General features: G+C 40.5%; 2 protein-coding genes across 2 annotated transcripts; one reads left to right on the top strand and one right to left on the bottom strand.

Annotated features, from left to right (window-relative positions):
* Positions 1-331: 331 nt before the first annotated feature.
* Positions 332-10,723, bottom strand: tmem231 (transmembrane protein 231). The gene is given in 8 exon segments (XM_034684704.1): positions 332-1,151; positions 3,587-3,692; positions 3,883-3,964; positions 6,260-6,319; positions 6,322-6,407; positions 7,804-7,936; positions 8,801-8,967; positions 10,314-10,723. Coding segments are annotated over 8 exon segments (936 nt in total). The 5' UTR covers positions 10,453-10,723; the 3' UTR covers positions 332-988.
* A 3,593-nt stretch (positions 10,724-14,316) lies between these two features.
* gabarapl2 (GABA(A) receptor-associated protein like 2) lies at positions 14,317-26,008 on the top strand. Its single transcript, XM_034686305.1, has 4 exons — positions 14,317-14,547; positions 16,202-16,257; positions 18,892-19,064; positions 22,811-26,008. The coding sequence occupies exons 1-4, from the start codon at positions 14,514-14,516 to the stop codon at positions 22,923-22,925; spliced, it is 378 nt and encodes a 125-aa protein (XP_034542196.1). The 5' UTR covers positions 14,317-14,513; the 3' UTR covers positions 22,926-26,008.
* The last annotated feature ends 391 nt before the right edge of the window (positions 26,009-26,399 follow it).

Below are 26,399 nucleotides of genomic sequence, written 5' to 3'. Positions count from 1 at the left end.
GGTATTGGAAAACGCAGAGATTTCGTAATAGTCTTAAATTACTCCACTTACTGATGAGTACAGATGGGCATTATGACCTTTTCTCCAAACCCAGCGGAAAAAAAGGAACTTTTTTTACACCATTCCTACCAACAGCAGCTTTAAGTAACAGAAGAAGAAGAATGGGGGGTAAATAAAAGAATAGTATTTTGTCTTGAAATGCCCATCCCGTTGTTAATATTCTTCTCTATTTGTGATTGTACTTACATTATGAAAGAAGGAATCAAACAAGTTTCTGTTACCTTTCAAAAGTAATTTTGATCCAAAAGATGACAGGCAACATAAAGAAACATTAACAGTACAAAACGTTTTATTATCCATCATCTAAACCTATGTACAATATAAAATGATAGAGGACATTAACAAATATTGTCGTTATTGCTGTCTCGTACAGTCATACAAATACAAATGGTAAAAATATAGAAAATCTGTTTTCTATAAATCCACGGATTTAAAAAGCAGTAAAAAGAAGAAATGCATTTAAGCAGGAAGTCGTCCCTGCAGAGGAAGGCCTGCAGGAACAAACCTGTCAGGGAGAGGGTTAACGACTGGCCTTGTGTGTCCCTCTGCATGTTTGCAAGAAATGTGTCTATTCAAGGAGTACAGCAAGTTCTTTTGAGCTTCAATCTTCAAATTGTTAAGTAATGACTACAGACAAGACAGTTCCTACATTAGAGTTGATATTGTTCGTTGATCTAACCCTGTTCTTTAGATCACATAGCAAAAGTGTTTCAAGTCAACGCTACAATCTTCAAATGAATGAACACACAGTTGAAAGTCTTTAAGCTGTCACAAGTTCCAAGTATGAGACCATCCTGAACACTGTTGCTCATTGAATGTGGTTTACAGCTCTCGCTCACCTGAAACAACTGATTTGACATAACAGGGTTCTCCCTACCCTGAGACACCCTGAGCTTTTGTCAACCCAAGTGGAAGCACCACCACAGCTTCATGAAAGGTGAGGTTTCCCCACTGGTATGGGCACGGTGGTAAGAACCTGATTCTGGAAAACAAATTTCTGAATGCGCTCAAAGACCCAGAGAAAGATCAGCAGGACACTGACGTACTGGATCCAGGCGAACTTGATGGTTTCCCAGAAGCCAGGACGATAAGTGGAGGGAGACGGTTAAGGTAGAAAACAGAAAGAAGAGTTCACAACAACTAAACATTAGTTTAAGCACTGCAACTTGTTTTTCTGAATTATATATATAAAGTGTATGAATATTGAATAAAAGGGTCAGTCAACCATGATAAACATGACAAATACATGGTATGCAGATATTTTTTATCTATTTTCCAAACCCCCTTAACCTCTGAAGCCTCCAAATGAAACACAACTGCGGTCACTTGAGAGCTAAATTAAAGGAAATATGATACCACCTTGGTTACTCAGGAAACTGTGCAGCTCACACAAAATATTTAACATATTATCTATAAAATGTCATTAATTTAGAACATGTTGACAACTCTGCATCATTTCTTTTTTACCATTATTAAATAGAGATTGTGGCTAGTTACTGTGCATCAAAGTAACTCACTCTCTTCAGGAGATCGGAAGGATGACGTGCTGTTACTGATTTAGGTTGCAGAATATTTTCTCCAGCTGCTACAACTACTACTATCTGTCTCGCCACTATCATCTCTCTCTCTCTCTCTTCATCTCCCTCTATCCCTCTCTCCAACACGGTCTCAGCAGATGTGTGTCTAACATGAGTCTGGTCCTGCTGGAGGTTTCTGCCTGTTAAAGGAAGTTTGTCCTTGCCACTGTAACTTGCTAAATGCTGCAAAGTGCTCTGCTCATGGTGGATTAAGATGAGATCAGACTGAGTCCTGTGTGTAAGATGGGACTGGATCTTATCCTGTCTTGATGTTGGGTCTTTGTTAATAATAGAACATAAAGTACGGTCTAGACCTGCTCTGTTTGGAAAGAGTCTGAGGAGAACATTTGTTGTGATTTGGCGCTATAGAAATAAAGATTGATGGATTAAGGTAACTTTACCTTTTGCCAGCCTTAAATCATCCAACTGTTCAGAAACAGTCTCTGTTAAAGTCCTTTTTTATAAATGCCACTGTGTACTCAGAGTTTTTACAGGAGTTAATCTGCGCTAAACTGAGTCCTAAGTCTTTTCCTTGTTTATTATTATTCAAAGTTTTTTAGTGTTGACTTCAGTAAAGAGTGTCGTTACATTTCTGGAAAATTATTTAAAAAATCAATACATGTGTTTGCTCCAGGGGCAGAAATTAACAGGCGGAGTAGATAGTAAACATAAGGGGGGGGACACGACTTTGGGGAGTCCCTGCACACACAACAGCTGCTCTAACTGTGTCCTCTCCAATGTAGAAGTTGAACACTTGCTTGCTGCTGGGACACCGCAGCTGTTAACTCTGGAGGAGTAGTGAAAGTTTGAAGCTGAGAGGAAGGAAATGTCTGCCAGCTAGTTATGATCACTGATTGCATGTTTTGGCCTCCAGAAACCTGAGGGCAGCTGTGAACGTTAAATGCTTATTTTGCTGCTCCATTCTTTAATTTTGTTCTTGTAAATTACCAACAGGGGCAGGCTGGAAATGCAAATGGTGGTCAACAGTTGTAAATATTTACGTTGCATGACACCTTGACTTCTCAAAATCTTAGGATATGAGAGGGTGTCAGACTTCTGTGTTTTAAAAGCCCTCCAAAGTCTTCTATAAGTGTATAGAAGGTATTAGCTGAGAGCAGATTTAAGTATCTGATGTATCTGTACCTCCTCCTGTGAGCACCCAGAGGAGAAGGTTTTTTATAATCACTTAATAAATGACAAAATACTGAGGCAGTTATCCATCCATCCATTATCTTGACCGCTTATCCCGGTTGGGGTCACAGGGGTCTGGAGCCTATCCTAGCTGACTTCGGGCGTAAGGCAGGGTACACCCTGAACAGGTAATTATCTATTTACCTATTTATTTCTTGTATTCATCTGATCTTGTTAACGCTACCTTATTTTTAAATTTTCTTTCCACTATTACTTATTTTATTAATTTTACTGTATTGATTTTATTTTATTTTCAAGTATTTTATTTATAATCCTGCCTTTTATAATTTTACCATTGCAGTTGTTTTCTGTCTCTCTGTTCTTCTGTGAAGCACTTTGGGCTGCATGTTTTTATGTATGAAAGGAGCTATATAAATAAAGTTGACTTGAGTTGAGAGTAGTCAACCTATCACAGGGCACACATGGAAGACAGACAACCATTCACGCACATGCTCACACCTACGGGCAATTTACAGTGATCAATGAACCTGGTGGGCATGTTTTTGGACTGTGGGGGGGGAGTCGGAATACCCAGAGAAAACCCACTCATGCACAGGGAGAACATGCAAACTCCACACAGAAAGGCACCTGCCCAACCGGGGACTCAAACCAGGAACCTTCTCGCTGTGAGGCAACAGTGCTACCCACTGCACCACTGTGCAGCCCCTGAGCCAGTTATTATAATGAGAAACATGGCTTCATAGAGGAGGGGCTCTCCAACACAAACACTTCCCCCTCCTGGAATTATAAAAGGATATCTAATGACTTCAGTTGGATAACGGATCTCAGCATTCAGTTGAAAGGGAGAACCAGCAGCTCGTCCCACAGTCCACACTGGCATGGGACAGGACAGGACTGTGGTCACTGTGGGAGACAGGGACAAAGACACCAGTGACATTTAAGAACTACACTAATAATCCTGTGTGTCGTGGTAAGGAGCTCCAGGCTTAAATCCAGCTAGAAAAAGGTGTAGCGGCTCAAGTATTCTAGTTTGTTTAATTATATTTAGTTTTAATAAAAAAGGTAAGGAAAGTTAGAGCCTTGGTCAACATACGGTTTCTCTCCTGGTACCTCCCGATTATGTTGTCTAGGTCGTATGCACTCGCAAAGGGGCTGGAGCCATCAATCACCGACACCTTGTCATGGAAAAGAAAAAGACAAACAGAACAAATCCTCAACAAATGATGAACTTTAGTTAGAGTCTCAGTCAGTCCATATTACTGAGGAGCAGAGAAACCTGGACACTCAGTGTGTCAACAAGTTAACAGAATGTTTTTCCCAAACCAAACAAAGACCAGGACAACACCCGTTACCTTGGTATCTGTACACAGGAGGGTGACAGCTGTATGTTAGAATTAAAGAGCCAGTCAGAAAATAGACGAAAATATTTTGTTTCTTTTGAATCAAACAAACAATCAATCTCAATGTCCAGAACACACTTTAATCAAGACTTAATCCAAATCAGGAACATTAATGAAGAGTGACCTCTGTATCACCACATGTAAGATACAGCAGAGGATCTTTTCAACTGTGTGAAGTTGGAAATTTACAGAAGACAAAATATGTAACTAAAGAGACAGCGCCGTAAGACTGCAGGGAAGGTTGCAGGGACTCTTTGCATCCTTCAATTCCTTTTTGATAAAGCTTATAGTTAGTGCTGGCTCAGGCCTGGACCAGCTCTTAGTTATGCTGCTATAGGCTTAGAATGCTATGGGAACTGGTGCACTGACACACTGGGATCCTATCTCACCCCCCATCTGCACCATTAACTCTCCCTGTCCCATTAAAGTTCCTAACCATAGTCCTTTCTGGAGTCCCTGAGCTCCCTTGTCTCGTAGGTTCCTCTGAGCTGCCGTAGACGTCCTCCTGCTGTGGAAGTTCCAGACTCCAGCTGATACGGACGTGCTGGACTCCAGCAGCAACAGCTACTACTACTCGTCTCATCACTATCACCGCTCCCTCTATCTCTTATTCTCCTCTATTTCCAGACCCAACACAGTCTCAGCAGATGTGTGTCTAATATGAGTCTGGTCCTGCTCAAGGTTTCTGCCTGTTAAAGGAAGTTTGTCCTCGCTGCTGTAACTAGCTAAATACTTCGAGGTGTAATGCTCATGGTGGATTAAGGTTGGGAAAGACTGAGTCTTACCCTGTCTTGGTGTTGGGTCTCTGTTCATAATTTGACATAGAGTGGTCTAGACCTGCTCTGTTTGTAAAAGCGTCTTGAGATAACGTTTGTTGTGATTTTGCGCTATACAAATAAAGATTGATTGATGGATTCACTATAGCCCTGTCTTTCATCTCTCTTACCAGTGCCTCAAATTTAATCTATTCCTTATTTGCACTGTCTACTACGGTGGCCCTGAAGGCCAACATATCTGTAGTCTCTGAAATTTATTTTTGTTCTGTGAAATTTATTTTTGTTCTGTGAAATTTATTTTTGTTCTGTGAAATTTATTTTTGTTCTGTGAAATTTATTTTTGTTCTGTGAAATTTATTTTTGTTCTGTGAAATTTATTTTGGGCTATTGAAATATTTATTACTATTGGCCGTCAGGGCCCCACCATAGTCTACACTCATGGCTCACTAGAGACAGAGTGGAACGCACTATACTCTGAACACTGGACTCATTGACCCACAATGTCCTAACAAGAGCAAAAGTATCTGTAGCAGCTGAAAAACAAGATATGAGCATGTCAGGGTCTTGTTTTAGGGTCCTGTGTCCCAAAGAGAATAACAGTTACATTAACAAATGTGATGTTGACTGTCGATCTCAGGCTTTCTCTCCTTATTGTGTTTTTTTTTTTAACAAAATGTCAATGAACGGCCAAAAGGGAGTTTTCAAAGTTACATTTTGGGGCATGTTCTCCTTTATTGATAGGACAGCTGAAGAGAGACAGGGGATGTGGGGAGCAGAGAGCGGTGAAGACTTGCATAAAAACGGTCGAGGCCGGGAGTCGAACCAGTGACGAGGACCCTCTGTTTGAGGCTAGGCCACCAGCGCCTAGTGCGCAGAGATTTTGTATTTAAAAAATTGAATTGAATCACCAGGAAAGGGCTTACTTAACTAAGCAAGGTTAAAACCAGACCCTGCATTGCTGAGTTTCAACCTCCACAGTTTGACAACGTTTTTCCATTCTCCCAGCTGATTATTCACGTCGTATTGTCTGCATCCTCTTTGTTTTACTAAAGGCTCAGTTTTTCCTTCACAGATATTAACTCTGAGTCTTTATCTTGCAGGTGAATCTCAACACACAGAAGCTTAAGCAGATGCAGGAGACAGAGGGGGGAGAGGGAGATAGAGAGGAGAGAGAGAGAGAGAGAAGATGAGAGAGATGAGAGAGAGAGAGAGAGGAGAGAGAGAGAGAGAGAGAGAGAGGAGAGAGGAGAGAGAGAGAGTAGGCAACAGAGATAAACACAGGTAGTCCTCTCACATTGTAAATGTTGTACAGTCCTCTGTGAGCTAGGGGCGTCCTCTGCTGCAGTCTCATGAGGCTCCTCCGCTGATGAACAGTTTAGCTCCAGGGACGGAAGAAGAGTGCTGCACATAGGCCAAGCTCTGCATCACCACTGTAGACATCGCTGTGACACACAAAGAAATTAAATAATTCATTCAGTCAGACCATGAGTTGGGACGGTTGTGGATAGTAGATGTGTCGTACTGCAGCTGGAAAGACTAACTATCATGCAAGCACTGAGTTTAACAACCTCTGGAACAATAGACTACCTTAATCCAAGAGTCAATATTCATCTACTAATTATTACTGAGATACTACTTTAATCTTTCCTATAATAACCCACTGAAGTCAATGACATCTTGAGCATGTATTTTTTACTCCCATTACATCTTAATTTATCCTTAAACTTTGACTCATTTTACTGTTTGTTACCACCAATCACATTCATCACAATAAAAGATGTTTTATCTGCTCCATAAAATACAAACGTCTTGTTTAGTAATATGAACATATCTCAGACTTGTGTACAGCTCCATAAATATTTAAATACTCATTCATTTCTTTATGTTTAAAGAGTTTTGTTTAGTTTGATGAACATTCACTCATATTAAAGCTAGGGTTGGTAGTCACAGAAAACTAGCATGAATCTGAATGTAGCATGATTCACAACCATGTGATGGTGACTGATTCAAAACTGGTCCTCAGCACATCGTTTGTGTTTTGCACTAAATCAACTCATGTCTCACTCAGCGGTAAGAAAACACCAAAACATTCTCATGGTGAAAGTTAAAAACACAAACAAACATGAAATGTACGCTCTGCAGGAGGCGGGCAGAACGGCAGGACGGGATTTGATTGGTTTCATCATTTGGCTCCTGATGGCAGGGATTGGTTGGTGTTTCAGGTTTACTCCGGCTGTAGATAGCAGCTTTTTTTACCTCTTTTTTAAGAACACATTATGTATTGATTGACATCGGGACATAAAGATCATTTTAACCAGTATAACAAAAAGTGGATCTAAATCTGACTACCAACCCCAGCTTTAAACGAGACACTCAAAGGACTTTCATACTCCTTATTGTCAGACTTTTTAAAATCAATATTTCTTAAAATGCTATAAATGGACTTACTTTAATCACTTTAATCAACACCTGCTTTTAAGGAGTCTTCTAAACTTTTTTAATTAAAAAATGTCAGTTTTGCATTTTTATTAACTGAGTGTTACTGCTTACATGTGGATTTTACAAAGTAGACCATTTAATACCTCTACCATATAACATCAAGAAACATGATGTGACAGGGAAGTAGGTGCGTATAGATGCATATAAAGTTTGATTCAGCATCTGAAAGACCTATTGAATCAATATTAACATATCATATCTAAAATCAGAACAGTCGCTGTTGGATACATTTTGGTGTATGGGACAAACAGTATGACTTGTTAATAGTGCAACAGACACATGGAGTATCTCATGTATACAATGTGAGTGGACGGCTGCTCAGGTGGAGTGGAGGCATACGTACAAACAGTTGGTAGCTGAAGGTGAGCAACAGTTGGACACTGTACACCTGTTCCTCTGGTTTTAGAGGGAGCTGGAGTTGGAAAGTAAGGCGATCCAGTTTCCCATCCTGGTTCTGGTCCTCTTCTCTTACCTATGAAGTGTCAAAAAAACAAACATTCTGTTCAAATATTTGCAAGCTTATTAATGGGTCAAGTTCTTTCTGCCAGTTTTGCATTAACTAATTGATTATCCCCAATCTGACAACATGTTTTGTTTGTTCCTTGCTCAAGATAAACATACCAGGTGTGGTGACTTCTTGCTCTAGGTTTTTCTTTATTAAACATTATGAGCATCTCCACTTGATGACAACTCACGTGCTCCTAGTTCACAACATCAACTGTACTACTGCAGGGGTTCCCAAAGTGTGGGTCGGTACCCCCTGGGGGATCGCGAGACACAAATGGGAGGTTGTGAGATGTCTTCCAGATTTTTTTTTAAAAGTTATCTAAAAATAGTACATTTTACCCATTAGAGTAAAAAATTTTGACAAAAATAGTAGCTAAATCTGAAATAAAACCTTGAAAATATAAAATGTAATGAGTTTTCTGCCTTTCTTTTTGCCAGATGACTCCTAAGTTTAGGGTTAGTGAACAGTTAATTCTCAAAAGCATCAGTAGCAGCAGGTTAATTCATAACAGCACAGGAAACACAGACCCATGCTGTTATAGGTAGGGTCATTTTCTGCAGACCAGCTAAATGAAGTCACATTAAATCACTTTGAGGGACAGTGGGGGTCACAAGTCTTTGGCACCTGTATTTTGGGGTCGAGGGCTGAAAAGTTTGGGAACCCCTGTACTACTGAACCTCGGGCTTTTCCCTTACCCCACCTCTCTAGCGCTAAGCCTTCTGGGTAATGTTGTTAAACAACACATAAACAATATGTAATGGAACTGCAGGCAAACACTTGCAATCAGCTGCAGTTGATTTGGGTGTACATATCTGTGGCAGCTCTTACAGACACGACAGGGATCCGGAGGTTAGACCCGAGCATGTTGTTGAGATGGGGAAAGGTGCTCCATGCGACGTGGTCTCCCTGAGTACTGGTTGCTGCCACCAGCAGCGTCTGGTACTGGAACCTCACCACCGGCTGTTCTTCATAGGTGCTTCTTTTTGTCCAGAAACCTAGCATACCATAAATCAGAGAGCAAATAATAATAATAATAATAATAATAATAATAATAATATAATAATAAACTATTTCATAAGCCTTGTGTGTCAGAGAACAATAAAGTGCTATTAAGAGATAGTGACAGAAGCAGTTATTCATTCCTAAGAGTTTTATTTGCTCACTTCAGTGTTTGACAACACAACATATTGGATACACATATTCACTAAATAGAGTATACACTGTCCATGAACAAACAGGAGCAGGAAGAAGAAAACTTAAAAGTACCTGTCCCTCCCTTTAATCACAACATAACCTACCACTAACCAGACGGCTAACCCGTCGGTAATCACCTTCTCTTTTCATCAAACATCAAATTTAACAATAAACACTGAAAAAATCAAATACAGATTTACTGGACTAGTTTGTAGTTCCCCATTACTTTACCTTTAAACATTCTTTTAAACTGTAAAATATTAGAGCAGCATTTTATATCATCATCCAGAGAATTCCAAAGATTAACTCCACAAACTTAAACACACATTTCCTTTAATGGAGTGCGCGCGTATGGACTTTGGAAATTAAGTTTCCATCTATGAGCCTCCTCATGAGATGTAAACACAAACAACATCTGCAAGTTTTCAGGTAATAATCTGTTTGTGGCTTTAAACATAAATAATAATGTTTTAAAGTGAACTAGATCTTTAAACTTCAACACATGTGAGCTTATTAACAAACTGTTAGTATGTTCTCTAACATTCACCTTATTTATAAGTCTAATTGCTCTTTTCTGTAACATATACACAGGTTTAATATTAGTCTTAGAAGTGTTGCCCCATACCTCCGAGCAATAACTAAAATGGAAGAACAAGTGAACAGTACAAAATACAAAGAGAAGCAGAATCCAAACTGTCTTGGCCCTGCCTAAAACACCATTTACACACTTTCCTCTTTATATAATGTATATGTGGTTTCCACAGTTTCAGTTTATCCTCTATTATCAATCCCAGAAATGTAGCTTCTGACACTCTTTCGATGTTTACACCATTTATAACCAAACTTATTTGATCATCCTTTATTTTATTACCAAAAATTATAAACTTAGTTTTATTCCAGTTCATGGATAACTTATTTTCATCAAACCACCTCTGAAGTTTGAACATTTCCCACACTATAGGATCTCTAATTAACTTTAAATCCTTTCCAGAACAAAGAATATTAGTGATCTCCGCGAACAGAAGAAATTGCAAAATGCTGGAAGCATCACATATTTCATTAATACACAGGTTAAACTATTTTGGGCCCAAAACCAACCCCTGTTATCACATGAGTTCAACATTAGCATGAATCAGTTCAGCTTTACCTTGACTCCTGTAAGCCACCAGCAGAGGAGGGATGTAGGTGAGGCACAAAACCACAACCAAGAAAAGAGTGGCTTTTGTGCAGACGCTGGTTTTGTACCGGACTAATGCCGGATGAGAATAGACTTCATAGAAAGCCATCAGTAAATATTCAAAGACTGCTGAACCAGGTAATGTTCAAGCTAGCTTAGATGCTAGTTACTGTGTCGTTGCACCGTCTCGAGTCAGTGCTCTGTGATCAGAAATACACAATCAAAGGACAGTTTCCCCCTCACAGCCTCGTGAAGTCAAACTTAAAGTCACATGTTCACCCAAACATGAAAAACACACTTTATATTCCCTTTAGCTCCGAGGCTAACGCTCGTGTAGTCCCATCATGCACCGCGCCATGTTGCTGCTAATAGCGTCTTATGGTTACCATGGCTGCCAGTGCGAGCATCCGTGCTGCGTTCAGGTGACGTGAGGAGAAGAGAAACCAAAGTTTACCTCAGTTTGCTTCATGGCAGGTAGATCATGAATAGATCGTAAATTGCCTAAAATAGTGACTTTTGCGCTGTTAGATCGTGTCATGTACACTTGAACCATGTCTTTAACGAATCAATTCACATTTAAGACCAACAGGCCAAACTATCCTTTATTAGGAGTCTCTTCAAATAATGTGTAACTCTAATTATATTAATTTAAATGTCTAATTGCTTCAGTCATGTTTCTTTACACCATACCACACACTGACAGGCAGAGCTGGCCCTAACTGACTTGGTGCCCTATGCACGATTTTAACTGGTGCCCCTTGTACTATAACCAACACGAACAATCACATCACATATACACTGAAAGACAAGTGACATCCAGCTTTATGTTTTACAGGTTTCCTTTATTTTATATGTAATAATTACTTCTAAAAGAACATTAATAAAACCATTAATAAAATGGTAACAACACTGATATTTATCAGGAAATAATCATACAATTCAGATTGCATAATGTAATAGTAGTAGAATGTATTCAGTCATTATATAACTCAATAATTTTCATAGTGCAGACACTTTAAACAGCAATAATGTATTAAGTGATGACTGAAAAGGCAGAAGCAAAATGCTACGTTCACTATCTAATTAAGCTAACAGCTTCCAAAGTGTAAAGAAAAAAACAAAAACAAAAACAGTAAATCATGAACACTTAAAGACATAATAAACTGCTTTGCATACCATTATTTTTAAAAAACCAAAAGTGAATCACAAGCTTTTAAATGTTTACTGGCATCATTCCGCAATTTAATCCAAAATTAAATTAGATAAAACAATATTCTTTTTCCTATCATCTTCAAATTTTCTTTGTCACTCATATAGTGGCCGGTGCCCTTAGCCTTTGCCTATACTGCCTATGCCACGGGCCGGCCTTGCTCACAGTAGATTACTGAAAAAAAGTTATTACTAAGCAATTATTAAACACCTCAGGCCTCCTATAACAGTTAAAAAATACTCAGTTCAACTGATATGAAATAAAAGACAATATACCTATACTTGAAGTTGGTTTACAAGCTAAAAGCCCAAATGTGATCAAATTAAACATTTACTTTAGGCTTCACTTTCTGATTCCTCTTCAGTAACATGAGAAAGAGTCAATAATGGCCTTCTATCTGATCCCCTAGTACACTCAGGCAGCTTGAGGAGCAGGGGCAAAAAAATACAATAAAAGGGCAGCTGGTGTGTGCCATGGGGCATCAGTGCACCAAAGTTGTGATCGATTAGGATCTGCCTAGCAGCGATTTAGACCATTTCTTGAGCTCTTGAGTTTTCTTTGTTCACTTGGCATTCTGTAATCATAAGTTGGACTTGCACAGGCTCAGTTCTGGCCTGTCAAAAATAAGGATGGGCTGGTAAAAAATGAAGACGGACCACAGGCTAAAAACCACAGCGCTTGGTTATTCAAACATATTGAGGCAAAAGAAACAAGAGGAGGATCTGTATCCAACACTTAATTCCCTTCGTTCTGATGAATAGTTTTGCGACAAATTGAGTTGGAAATGTAATGATGTAAAAGGAGAACAAAAAATTATCAATACATCATTAACAAAATAACTTTCCATAATATTAAATGCTGGTCACAAACCTTGCATGACAACAAAACATATGAAGTCTGGTCAAATTACTAACAGGACAGTTAATCACATTTTATTCCTTGGAGGGGAATCTGAGCGGGCATATTCTTACTACTGGAAGGGTTCCCAGATAATTTAATGGGATTGTTATTAAGTCACAGAACAACAGAATAAGTACAGATCAAGCTCATGTTTTCACCTTCCATGCAGTATCAGAATAAAATGGTGTTAACTGAGTGTTTGATTTTGTTCTGCTCTCCCTTTAGTTATATATTTAGGTCCAATATGTGGGGGATATTGTTCTGTTCAGAATGCTGGTTAAATATATTTACATGATGTAATGTAACAACAACAAAAAAATCCTCTCAAAGGTACTTTGCTGATACAGGAAAGTAAATAAACTTGTGCTCAACAAATTAAATGTATCGAGTATCTAATTCATCTTTGATAATTCAACTAACCTGTTCTCCTGGAACGAAATGAAGTTTCGAGACAACAGGCTAAATGTTTTATAGATTAGAGTTAGGGTGAAATGCCAGGAGACCTACAGGCTACCGTCCCTTATAGCCAGTGGTGGACAGTGACAGAGCAAATTTACTTGAGTAAAGTACTTAAGTACATTTTTTGAGTATCTGTACTTTCCTTGAGTATTATTTTTTGGGGGAACTTATTACTTTCACTCCACTACATTCAGAAGACAATTATTGTACTTTTTACTCCACTACATTTCTATCAGTGCTCTAGTTACTCACTACTTTATCTTTGACTCAGCTCATGAATGTCGTTCTCTTTTCTGAAATCTGACCTCTAAGACAGTAAACTGTGTTTGTGTCGTTCTGTTTGTCTCAGTGGTTTAGTCGTACCTGTATGTTGTGCGTCTCCACGGTTAAACGTGGAGCAAACACAGAGCAGATTTCACTCAGATCAGGCAGTTCATGTAGAGGTGGTAATGATGGCTATAATTTTCCACCTGAGCACCCATGTCCATATCTTCAGCCCGTGTCAGAGGTTTTTGAAATGAAGACCATCTTGTACTTGAAATAAGATTACAAAGTTTAATTTGAGCATTTTGAGATATAATGTCTTCTCATAGTTAACTGGATATATACTAATATTCAGTCATGTTGTTTTTTAGGATAAGCCAGCTATGCTCAAAAGTAGGTGTTTCATTGTGTGCATGTAGTTTGAGGATGTATATTTTTATCTGATTTAGAAGAATCAGTGCCTGAAAACTGTAACCCACCCTTAAAAAACAACCTTTCTTTCTTTCTTTCTTTCTTTCTTTCTTTCTTTCTTTCTTCCTTTCTTTCTTTTACCAATGGAGCTGTTTTCTGATAGATTCTCCAATAAAATGCATTTACTTAAATCAAGTAAAGTGTTTGTCTTAAATCAAGATTATCCGTCTTCTACAAAGATCGCTTGAAAAATGTCTGAAATGTAAAATAAACCTTGTTGCTTCTAAATTACAACTCAAAACAAGATCATGTCAAGATTGTTTGACTGAACAAGATATTTAAGATGCATTGTCTTAACACAAGTCCCTCTATCTTGCTCAAATGTTACTTGTTAAGTAATTGTATCTTAAATCAAGTGGGTGAAGACATTTTGACTAAAAATGAGACAATTTCACTTTGTAAGATTTTGAGTTTTTGCAGTGTGTGAAAATATTTTTTAAGAAGTACTTTGAATACTTCAGTATTTTTAAAAGCAAGCACTTCAGTACTTTAACTCAAGTCATCATTTGACTGAACAACTTTCACTTTTATTGGAGTAATGTTTGACCTGTAGTATCTTTACTTTGACTCTTGTAATGAAGCTGTGTCCTTTGTCCACCACTGCGTCTTTCATGAGGAGTCTGTTCAATGGACTTTTCCCGAGAGCACCTGAAGGCATCATCATCCCCCTCCACCCCGTCCTGGCAGACAGTGACGTCACCTCACAGCTAGACGGACCGCTGAAAGCTTCGGACAGAGAAACGTTGTTGACATTTTGTTTTGATCGCTTTTGTGGGTTTTTTGGACACAACATCGACATCATCCGCTGATTTTGAAGCCCGCCTGTCGAGTCTATCATCACGCCTCAGTGCGGGGATCCAGCAAAGATGAAATGGATGTTTAAAGAGGACCATTCCCTCGGTAAAGGGGCTAGGATTGTTATGAAACATGAGATGTTCTTGTCATGTCATGCACCCTCCTTTCTGTTTCGCTCTCTCCGCGTCGATTCTTGCCATATCATATCCCATATGTGCAGATCTGCATGCTTCTTACAGTCCCTCGTCATGTAGAACATTAACAGCTGACATTGCATGACTAGCAACACATGCTAACATGTTCCTCCTGCAAGTCAAATGACTGCAGTCATAATCACTGTAACCTTTGTCAACTCACTCAGTTCCTCCGTGAGTTCAGTCTTTCCTTCATAATGAGACATGCACCATCGCACATCCCGTCTAAGGATTAAACATGTCACATAGCCTGTCTTAGATCGAACCCCTTTGTCAATAAGAGTCCAATTAAGCTCTAAACGTCCCAGAGCTTGGTTAGGTGTTATGGCGATTTCAGCTAAAATAGTCTCCTCATATTATAAGTCAATGTTTCTGCATTGCTGTACACCCTGAGGTATAGTTCTCCAGGGTGGGTGCAGTTTAGGTGCATGGGCCGGTGAGCCAGGGGGATCCAAAGGGCCTGGGTGACACCAGGTGACACCCCAAATCCTAAATTTAGACTGGCTATTTGCTTACTTTTTCAGTGGTGATGTGTTAAATCAAGTATTTGGGCTGGTGACCTGCAGCTTTCTCTACACTTCAATGCACATGGCGTGTATTGATACTTTGTATTGTGACTTTGGACATATATTGTCTTTGTGAGTGTTTAAAGAATGAAGTGTAGCAGGTTTAAATGTGTTGCTACACTGTGGTGTTGATTGAACTTTTGAAGTTGAACAATTCACACTGGAATATATCTTAAATAACATCTTTTAATGTTGTTAGTAAAGGAAGTAAACGTGGAGATACATATACATAAAACCATCGTTGCATAAGTCAGTGACCCGGTTGGGCCACCCCAGCCAAAACAGCAAGGATTCACCCTACAGCGAGAAGATCAACCATGACAAATGTTGAAAGCAGAACATGTGATTGTGAGAAGCCGTAAGCGACTGATTGAACAGTGCAACCCTTACTCTTTGCACTGGTGACTGTAACATGTCCCACACAGCTGAAGATGTCAGGAGAGTATTCACTCTAACCAGACGTCACTTTTAAATTTAAATACGAGGAGCTGAAAATGCCCTCGAGTGACATTTCTCTCGCTTGTGCTCTTTCAGCTCTGTATTCATCCTCTTTTCAGTTAAGCTCAGGACTCCTTTATAAGGAAACGCTGCATGAAGACATGTTTCCAAAAGTAGGCCTGTTATCTGGGCTAATGAAAGCTGAACCTCAATGGATCCACTACATGTTATCACCCGTCACTTCACCCTCCCCTCTGGCTTCTGTTCAGTGTCTGCTCGCTGCGTCTGGTCCTGCTCACAGAGCATAGACACACTTTCCTTTAAGACTGTTAGTTTAGAGTCCCTCTTCAAATATATGCAGATAACTTGATGCACCGTTAACAGAGCATCAGTGTTTGTTCATGCCACTGTCAGTCTCTCTGCTGTCATCGATCCTGCGCATGGATCACTCTGTCAGCCGCGGCTTGCTTGTATTAGCAGTAAGTCACAATAGGGCTCCCAAGAGGCCTCACTCAACCCTTTAATCTCTGACTTCCTGTTTGTTTCCTGTGTCTCCCTCAGAGCACCGATGTGTGGAGTCAGCCAAAATACGCAACAAATATCCTGACAGAGTACCGGTGAGTGAGGGGAGCTGGTGGATTCAGCAGTGGGGCGGGGTCATGATAAGGCTGGAGCAGAGTGACATGAAGAGAGAGATAATGAGTGAGTGACTGTCAGAGTGAGTGGAAGTGAAGTCTGTGAAAGAGGATAAAAACAAGAGTGAGTGATGAGCAGGTTAGGATTTGGCTCAGAGAAGCAGGGTTTAAGTTGTGACCTCAATTAAATAGTTTTATATGACTTAACCTGAAAATCATCAAATCTTAAATAGACCCAATTTAAGATCCAATCAGAACATTTCTGTGGGTTTCCTTTTAGCTTTTAAAGTCACATTATCAATCACCTCCTGCTAGTCTTTTAATAAACGTATACTTAAGATAAGCAGGTTCTTTTAAGCCAACCATCAAGTTGCTTCAAAGTAAGGAGAGGTTCTTTCTTACAATTACAAGATCAGACTTCACAAACATAGTGTGTGCAAGCTTACATGAGTGTGTGATGAAACTTTAAAACAAGGACATTGGAGGAAATAATTCTGCACAGATACTGAATACCCAAAGATTGCAGTAGGTGGAATAAGCTTCTTGTGTTTGCAGAATGCAATAAATGCAGCCACAGATATAAATGTAGAGTTCATGGGTCTGAGTTGTGCCAAAGGAGGATTAATCTGAGTGCTTGCATGTGTTTGATATCACACTGTTACCTGGTCTAAATGCAGAACTAAAATTATAGCTCTGAGAAGAATCATTCAGCTAACCCAGCAGAACGTCAGAGGTGAGATATCAGACACATGCAGCTGTAGTAGACAGTCCACAGTATGGGTCTGAGGTGCTCACAGTCCCTTGATTTTGAAATGTGATTGATGTTTCTGACACTGAAAGGAAGTAGAGTCGAGGATTCAACTTCACCTTCTTCTAAGGCACTGGTTCCCAAAGTAGGGGTCGGGAACCCCTGGGGGGTCGCAAGACACTAATTTGGGGTCGCAAGATGTCTTCCAGAATTTGTTTTCTTTTTTAAATGATTTAAAGTTGCTTATTTTACCCATTATTCTAAAAAATATTGACAGAAATAGTTACATTTCAAGTAAAATCTTGCAAAATTAAATTTTTTTCATTAGTTCTTTCTATGTTGCCTGATGACTTCTAAGGTAAGGGTAAGTTAATGATGAATTAATGAAAGCATCAGTAGCAGCAAGTTAATTCACAGCACAACAGGAAACACAGCCCGGTGTGCATGTAGGTGCTTTATTTTCTGCAGACCAGCTAAATGAAGTATGAAACAACATTTAATCACCTCAAGGGTTAGCAGGGGTCGCAAGTCTTTTGTACCTATATTTTGGGGGTCGCGGGCTGAAAGGTTTGTTCTAAGGTGCACGGAAAGGGAAATGAAGTCTGAAAGGGTCCAAACTCCAGCCACACTTGTTGTATAAAGACTAATTTAATAAAGTTGTTCTTTCTACTCCAAGTGTGGCTGGAGTTTTGACCCTTGTAAACTGAAACACGCTCCTCCACACCTCTGAAAGTGAGGAAGCTGTACTGCTGACACCTCAGGTCAGAGTGCATACAGAGGCCTGCAGCAGACAACACAGGGTGTTAAACAGCCTGCTTCTAGGAAATGCTACCCCTGACCTTTGTGTGCAGGTAAACTGAATCCCTTTTATCTGGTTTCTACACTCTCCACCTGTTTAAGGCAGGACGGCCGGGTGGAGCAGGAAATACAGTCAGCACAGGCGACTCAAAGTTTCTGCTATTGTTTGGGCTCTAAGAGTTGTGAGATCCTACATAAGACAATGGATCCACTCTGGCCGGGGTCATGAATAAAAGGTAGAGCTGTGGGATCAAATGACCCATCGTGAAGAATCCTGACGTTTCTATATTTCATTTTCAGTCATGAGAAAGTCTTTTACCAACACTTTTTGTCTTAAAAAATAAATTGCTTTTCTTTTTTTGGTTCAACTTGAAATCATGAGCTGTCATAAAATTTCTAATGATGTGGAGAAAGCAGAAGCTGCATGTCATTACATGATGTGGCTGTGAGGTCCCGCTCAAAGACAGATGGCAGTTGAGTTTCTTTTTATGTTTTATTCATTGATAAGAGTTTACACAGAGGTGTTCAGGTTGCAGCACAGGAGTAGTATCCAGACACATAAAGTCCAGTTTGACAGGAACACAGGAGGAAACACAGAAACAAGGTGATTACAGTGTTTCCCACCACAACACTAAAGACATGCAGGCCAGACAGGAACAAGAGAGGTGAGAAGATGAGCGAAGGGGGGGCGGTGATTATTCAGCACAGAACACTGAAGGCCTGAGCAGGTCAGCCCAAAGGGTGCCATGAGCCAAACCAGCAGCATAAAACACCCTGCTGCAGTAAAATCCTCAGCCTGGATCAATGTGTGAGGGGTCTGCTGTGGTGGAGCTGCAGGATGACTGCACTGGATTACGTCCAGAAACATTGAGACTTAGATTAATGTCTTTCAGATTGTTGTTTTGTTTCACAGCCTGAAGTTTAACTTTTAGTTTCAGTCCTGCTCTTCTCAAACCTTCATGCACAGCAGCAGCTCATAAACCCACTGTATGCTCCCTGTTTGTCATTAAACAGCAGACATATGAAGTTAGCCTCTGTCGTTCTCACTGTTGTCGTTGTGTGTGCTCCAGGTGATAGTGGAGAAGGTTTCCGGCTCTCAGATCGTGGACATCGATAAGAGAAAGTACCTGGTGCCCTCTGACATCACAGTGGCCCAGTTCATGTGGATCATCAGGAAACGCATCCAGCTGCCTTCAGAGAAAGCCATATTCCTCTTTGTCGACAAAACCGTCCCCCAGTCCAGGTGAGAGCCGCACACCCTGACTCTACAGTCTGCAGGTTAAAGCTAGGGTTGGTAGCCACCGAAAACTAGCATGAATCTGAATGTAGCATTTCCTCAGGACTCCGTCTAACCCCTAGACTGTCTATAAAATGGACGTCATCTCGCTCAGCTCGAAGTGAGGCCGCCACAAAAACTGCTCCCCCTAGTGGCTGGCTGCAGTATAGGTCAAAAACTCTGTCTCTACCATTAATTTGAATGGTTGAGGTTTACTCCGGCTGTAGTTTACCTCTTTTTTAAGAACACATTATGTATTGATTGCCATCGGGACATAAAGATCATTTTAACCAGTATAACAAAAAGTGGATCTAAATCTGACTACCAACCCCAGCTTTAATGATCAGAGTGAGGCAGGATACATCCTTATTCATGACATGAAGCACTGAGGAAATGTCTCCTCAACACCATAATGAGTAACCGCAGAGGAGAGGCTCAGGGCGCCGCAGGTTTCACTGATGGTCGTACTGATTTATGGTTACTCTGGTCAGCTCTTAGAAGCATTGTTGAAAAGATTTATTGATTATAAACATAGGCTGTACTCATTGATCTGGACGGGGAAGGTATTATTAGTTCCCAGCAGGCTTAAGAATATTCATATCTGTGACTTTTAAAAGTCAAAATTCTCTCACACTACATGAAGTAGTCCACACAGGACCAGATGACCTAGAGCTAAAACTGATGCAGTATAAAACAACAGCTCTATATCAACAAGGATAGTCAACATATTTAAAGCCTCTGAGTTCAACACCATGTAATTTAACGTGACCACAACCTGGATCCTCCCAAAAGAATATCTGTGATAAATGATCACCTAAACAAGCAGACAGGAATCAACACATAAACCTGTAATGCTGGAACCTGGACATGGTAGAACAGAAAGTAGGCGTTAGGTAGGTTAGTAGAAGCTCTTCACGTGTTTACCATGTGCAGTTATCTGTCCATCAGTGTTACGAGAGAGCAGAAATGTTTGAACTCTTATTGTGTGAGTTAGTAACCAATAACCCTGTGAAAGAGGATTCAGCCCCTCCTTTGTGCTCAGTTTACAGCGATAAGAAAGCACTGTTTTTCTGTGGCAACATGCAGCCTTTGTCACACTGATGTGCTGCATACAAGCAGTTTATCTGAGGGATCTGACCTGCTTCCCAGAGCGTCCTGCACTCAAAGAAATCATTTGTTGGGTGAACATAATAAAATTATGGAAAGAATTTCCACCTAATTAAAATGCTTTCATTTAGCGAGACACAATTTTGTTGAACCAACTAATTGTAAATATGTTGAGTGAACATAAAGTATTGACGTTACTTATTTGCAATGTTTGGGTCCAACTCAAGCGGCAACCTCTGGTCTAAAAATATGAGTCAATGCGGAAGTGTTAAAAGCTGCAGTTCATCGAGGATCCGCTTGAGGCTGGCTCCGGAAGTACCTGAAGTCACATACACATGAATGGGGAAAAGACGATCTTTGCAGCATTAATAAACATGTTTACAGCCTGGTACAAAAGATGAGTGTAGTCTGAATAGCTAATTTCTCGATGTCCTCTCACTGTGAGGGGGGTGAATTTTTTTCTAATTCGGTAATTTCGAAGATATTGAGATTACCAGTCTTCCAATGAGAGGCACAGCTGCCTGCAGGAACACTGTAGCTGTTGGCTAGGAAGCTCAAAGCCCGCCTCTTTACGTCACACTGGCTCGACAGAAGCAATATGGCTGCCGCAGCCGATTGGCTTCAAAACAGCGTTCAGAAACAGATGGGTGACGTCACATTTGTCATATTTTTTACAGTCTATGGTCCAACTTCATTTGTAAAGGTTGAGTCAACATATTTACTAATGTAGGATCTGACTTCATTGTCTTGGCTCACAATAACTTGTATAATATGATTATGGATAGCTTGTTTTAGTTTTTGTAAGTTTTATTTTTGGGCTTCTTCGCCTTTATTGACAGGACAGCTGAAGAGAGAGACAGGAAACGTAGGGAGTAGAGAGTGGGGGAAGACATGCAGCAAGTGGTCGACTGGCCGGGAGTTGAACCGGCGACCTCTGCGACAAGGACTATAGCCTCGATACGTGGGGCGCTTAGACCGCTAGGCCACCATCGCCCAAATTGCAGTCAGTCACAGGCGATCTCTCCAAACTCCCCGTAATGGCTCTTCTTTGCCAGATGGGATTCCTACCTAAACCCATTAGGTTGTGTTGACATGAAGCAATCTTGCAGTTTTATGGATTTTGTATGTCGTGTTAAAACTACATCATTTAAACATGTTTAACAACTAAACATGAATTAATATAATAGAAGCTACATGTTATACTTATGTTGATAAAACAGACTCCCATGTTGCTTTTTTTTAATGTATTCTGTTACTACACTTAACCTGTCTTTGAAATGCACAGCACAACTTTTTTTTATAGTTAGACTCAATACTGCTGTGCAATGTTGAGCTTTATGGCCCGGCATTGTGCAAGCTCTGCTCCAAATGGAAATCACACCAGCCCAGCGTATTGCATTGTTCCTGTTATAATGATCATCATGTCCTTCTTCGGATGGGAGTGACAAATCAAATGGTTTCCAATTCAGTCCTCATTATTTTCAATCAATCAATCTTTATTTGTATAACGCCAAATCCCAACAAATGTTATCCTCAGACTCTTTCCAAACAGCAGGTCTATACCGTACTCTATGTTCTATTATTAACAAAGACCCAACATCAAGACAGGATATGATCCAGTCCCATCTTACAAACAGGACTCAGTCTGATCTCATCTTAATCCACCATGAGCAGAGCACTTTGCAGCATTTAGCAAGTTACAGTGACAAGGACAAACTTCCTTTAACAGGCAGAAACCTCCAGCAGGACCAGACTCATGTTAGACACACATCTGCTGAGACCGTGTTGGAGAGAGGGATAGAGGGTAATGAAGAGAGAGAGAGATGATAGTGGTGAGACGGATAGTAGTAGTTGTAGCAGCTGGAGTCTGGCACGTCCACAGCAGCAGGCTCGAGTGACCTTCTGCAAGTCCCTGAATCCTCAGTCGCTTCAGAAGACTCAGCTGTTGGTGGATGTTTGTAAGAAGTGAGATGAGGTAGATCCTGATGAGCAGCCTTTGCGATCACTCGATGAACGTGAGTGTGAAAGGGTGAATGAGACATGAACTGTCAAATCCCTCTGAGTGGTTTGAGAAGAGCGTTTTATAATAGCAGTCTATTGACTGTTTTTGCATCTGAGAGTAAAGAGCTCATTAGCTTTGTGTGTCACTACTCCTCTCATTAAGTTTGCTGCTAACTGCAGGTACTTAGAGACAATCCTCTAAACATCAGGCTCCTGTCTCATCCTCCCGGCTCCTCTATGACACAGACAGCTCAGTTATTTCCACGGCTGCAGGCTGTGATCAGCATCGCCCACTCTCTTCCGTCTTTCCTCCTTTCATACAGAACAGTGGTGCAGAGCAGAGGTGCGACTTTCTGCCCTGAACTGACTGACAAAGGTTTTACTTGATCACATCTGACAGCGGACTTGTTTTTCTCTGCTTCATTTTTTGAGAGTTTATGTCTGCAGCTTTTCTGAAATTGAATTGTAAGATATTCTGTGCATCAGCAGAAAGCAGCCGCTACTGTCCACGTCTGTCTTCACAAAAGCAGAGATGTAAATGTAATCAACTGTGTGTGTGTGTGTGTGTGTGATCGACTAAGACTGTGTGTTGTGCTGTGTTGCAGTTTGACTATGGGCCAGCTCTACGACAAGGAGAAGGACGAGGACGGCTTCCTGTACGTCGCCTACAGCGGAGAAAACACTTTTGGTTACAAGGCCTTTTATACAACAAGGGGTTAATGCGTCACTGAATACTGCACACACACACACACACACACACACACACACACACACACACACACACACACACACACACACACATACACACACACACACACACACACACACTGACACAGTAGGACCCATAAAATCCTGGTGCACAATGTTTCAGATATTGGCCTTTGAAGTGTGTTACAAGTAATACACCCACACACTTGTCACAGTCATTTCTGCTCGATTTTTGATACCAAACCGTCACATTCAAGGTGAAAACTAACAACACGTTAACGCTACGATAAACAGGCTCGTTTGAACCCTCACATGATCATTAGTCTCAAGATCTGTCCTCTTTAACGTTGGATTCAGTCTTGGTTGCTGTTTAAAGGTCGGTTGTGGAGAGAATCATCTTTAACACTGCCGTTAAATAGGAATAACAATCACACACACTTCAGTCACGTCAGATATCATTTTCAAGTGTTCAGTATTATCCCCAGAGAGACGAAGCCAACCATCACGCCATCATGACACGTTTCCTTTTAGTCCAGCTTGTTGTCACAGATATCCGTGTTCAGCTGAAGTGAGGAGGAAAAGCTATAATCATGTAAATAGAATCATTAACCACGTTATGGATGTATATGTATGTGTCATCTTATCATGTATAACAACTTTACTATGTAACTTTATTCCACAGGTTCACTTTACGTGCTACAATAGGCAGTGAAGTCGCTCTGAGCATATCAAAGAAGGAAGCTCATGCTTTGCAATATATTCACACTGTGGCCTCTTACCTCTGAGGTCACGCTCAGGGTGGAGCTCAGGGTGGAGCTCAGGGTGGAGCTCAGGGTGGAGTCATCAAAAGTGAAATGTAGTTCCTGAGGTCAGACAAGGAGAGGAATAAACAGTCCTTTTACCAGGGTGAACATCCTGCTCACAGGAATCTGACAAATCCTTAATCTTTTATCTGCATCTGAGAAACAACCAAATGTTCAAATCTAGAGGGACAACAAACCATTGATCAAGTTCAGTCATTATATTTGATGATCCTTTGGCTGCATTTAGCAAGCAGCTAGTATGAGCCCACTATAGGTGCATTTCGACCAAGAGTTCCGGGGTCTTTTAGCCCCCAGAACTACCTTGCCAGGAACTAAAAGGTTCCTGCGCCCCCATTGTTGTCTGGGTTTCGACCGTGGGCTGAAGTCCTCAGTAGATTGTTCAAATCAGGCCGGTGACGTATGGAGAAACATGATTACAGTAACTGAAGTACGAATTTGGATGAGTGCTAGTGTGAGCTGTTGTCTCACTGTCAAGATATTTCACTCTCTAATTTCAAGTTGCTGACCAATCAAAAATCAATGACCTGATAAAGACCGGTCTGACTCCCCACAGCTCAAAGCTGGAGCCTCCCAACCTGAGCGTGACCCCACAGGAAGATGGAAGCTGTCTGTTCATGGTAAACTGTGACCATGAGTGATGGTTGCAGTGCTGTAGGCTGGTGAGGAGGCAGGTAGAGGGAAGGGTCAGGGACCAGCACCAGTCCTGAGTGCAATACTGAGAGCTTCCCAGCCTGGCTGTTTGCACATTATATTTAGGATTCAGACTCAAACAACAAGCCATGCAGCTCAGAGCAGGACCAAACACACAACTCTTTATTTGTGGTTGAATGTGTTGCTTTTAATTTATTCCCCTCAAAGTTTTATTGACACCTCTGTTAGAAATGATTCTCAATATCAGCCCTCACAGTTGGATTTACAAGGGTTTGTACAGCCTGTGACACCCTCCCCTCTTAAATCAGTAGACAAATCAGGAAGCACACAAAACTCACATTATAACACGTGTGTGAAGAATAATACTTCAGGGAGGAATTTCAGGCGTCACCAAACAGGACAAGTTAAATTTCTTCTGTGATTTAAAGAAACAATAAAATGATAAATAGAAATGTAACAAAAAGATTGTGAGGCCCTGCAGCCTTGTTCAGTGTCCAAACCTGCTTGGCGACAGAACGGCTGACAGACACAGAAAGAGACTGGATGGTGAACGTAGTCGACAGCTTGTGTTGAACAAAGAGGAGTTAGAGAAATGCTGATTTTCATTGTTTAAATGCTTTGGTCTGCAATTTCTCCATTTATCTCCTCCTGTTATGAGAGGAAAGCCTTAGTGTAAGACTGACTCTGGCTCTCAGAATGAATGAACCTCAGAGTTGTATATATACACAGCCATACAAAGCTATTGTTTATTATTATTAAAGGTTTAGGAAACTTTAATCGTCATAAACTAAATGCCTAACAAAAAGTAAGCCATAAGTTTATTCTCCCTCTGGAGAGTCTATAAATGTTTACAGCAGCAAAGTTAAAGGCAGCAGGTCATACAGTTACTCAGTATGTAGCATCGGTTTAAACTCCCCTCATGGGACTTCTCTTCAGAAAGAATATTGCTGATACTCTGATCATCCATCACTGTGTAATTAACAGGTGCATGTTAAAATATATTTCCTTATGTGACCTGAATTAGTGTCCTTAGACTTACACTAGAGATAGTGATGCACAGCTTAGACCCTGTCCCTGTATCTTGTTCAAAACAACCACCAAAGATTAAAACGATAGACGTGGAAATGTTGATGAATAAAACCACTGAGAGCACTATCACACTGTTCGGTGATTAGACACATTTAATGTTTTTAATGACCTCAGTCTTTAAAAGGAACATGGTGCAGCGCTGCAATGTGTGACACTTCAAACAAAGAGTTGTGTGGTCTCTGGCTCTGCAGGTCTCAGAGTCGTTATGCTGTCAGTACCTCTGGTGCTCTTTCACTCTGGTGATCCTGAAGCTGGTGTCCGGTCTGCAGCTGTCCCTCTTGGTGCTGAGTCAGAGGAAGGCCTCGTGTGTCTTTATTGATCAGTGAAAGTGTTCATGTTTGTGCACTGCAGATCTGATTCATGCTTTAAACATGCTCTGTAGATGTGTAATATACTGATGGAATGCTCTCATACTCAGTATTGTTTAACGTCATCAGTGTTGTATGATTGTTAAATATATCTTAAAGGAGTTTTAGATAATTGAGAAAGGTAAGGTAGCTGGAAGACCTGACCAATAAAATGACTTTAAAATGAGCTGAATCATCTCTGTCTCATTTCAATCATGTCAGTGAGCGTTTCCATGTGAACGCAGCTGTTTGGACTAAAACACAAGCTTTGATATCTGTGTTAATCAGGGCTGTTTTATTTCCACTATGTGCATTTCTCCAGCTGTTCTGAAGCACTGATCATAAACTGAGCTGCTAAACTCAGGAACCTAAAAGCTACAATATCACTTAAACTGGTTCAATACTGAACCTCCACGGGGAGCTTTATTAGAAAGCAAATCTTTGCAAGCTACCAACAACTTCACACTGAAAGAGGCTGAACTACAGAAAAGTTATCCTGTGAAAGAAACACTAATATAGATTAGAGGAGGGGTGTCAAACATACGGCCCGTGATCCAAAACAGGCCCTCCAGAGG

The sequence above is a fragment of the Notolabrus celidotus genome, chromosome 6 (genome assembly GCF_009762535.1).
Source record: "Notolabrus celidotus isolate fNotCel1 chromosome 6, fNotCel1.pri, whole genome shotgun sequence".
Taxonomy (NCBI): Eukaryota; Metazoa; Chordata; class Actinopteri; order Labriformes; family Labridae; genus Notolabrus; species Notolabrus celidotus.
This window is presented reverse-complemented; position numbering and strand designations above follow the sequence as displayed.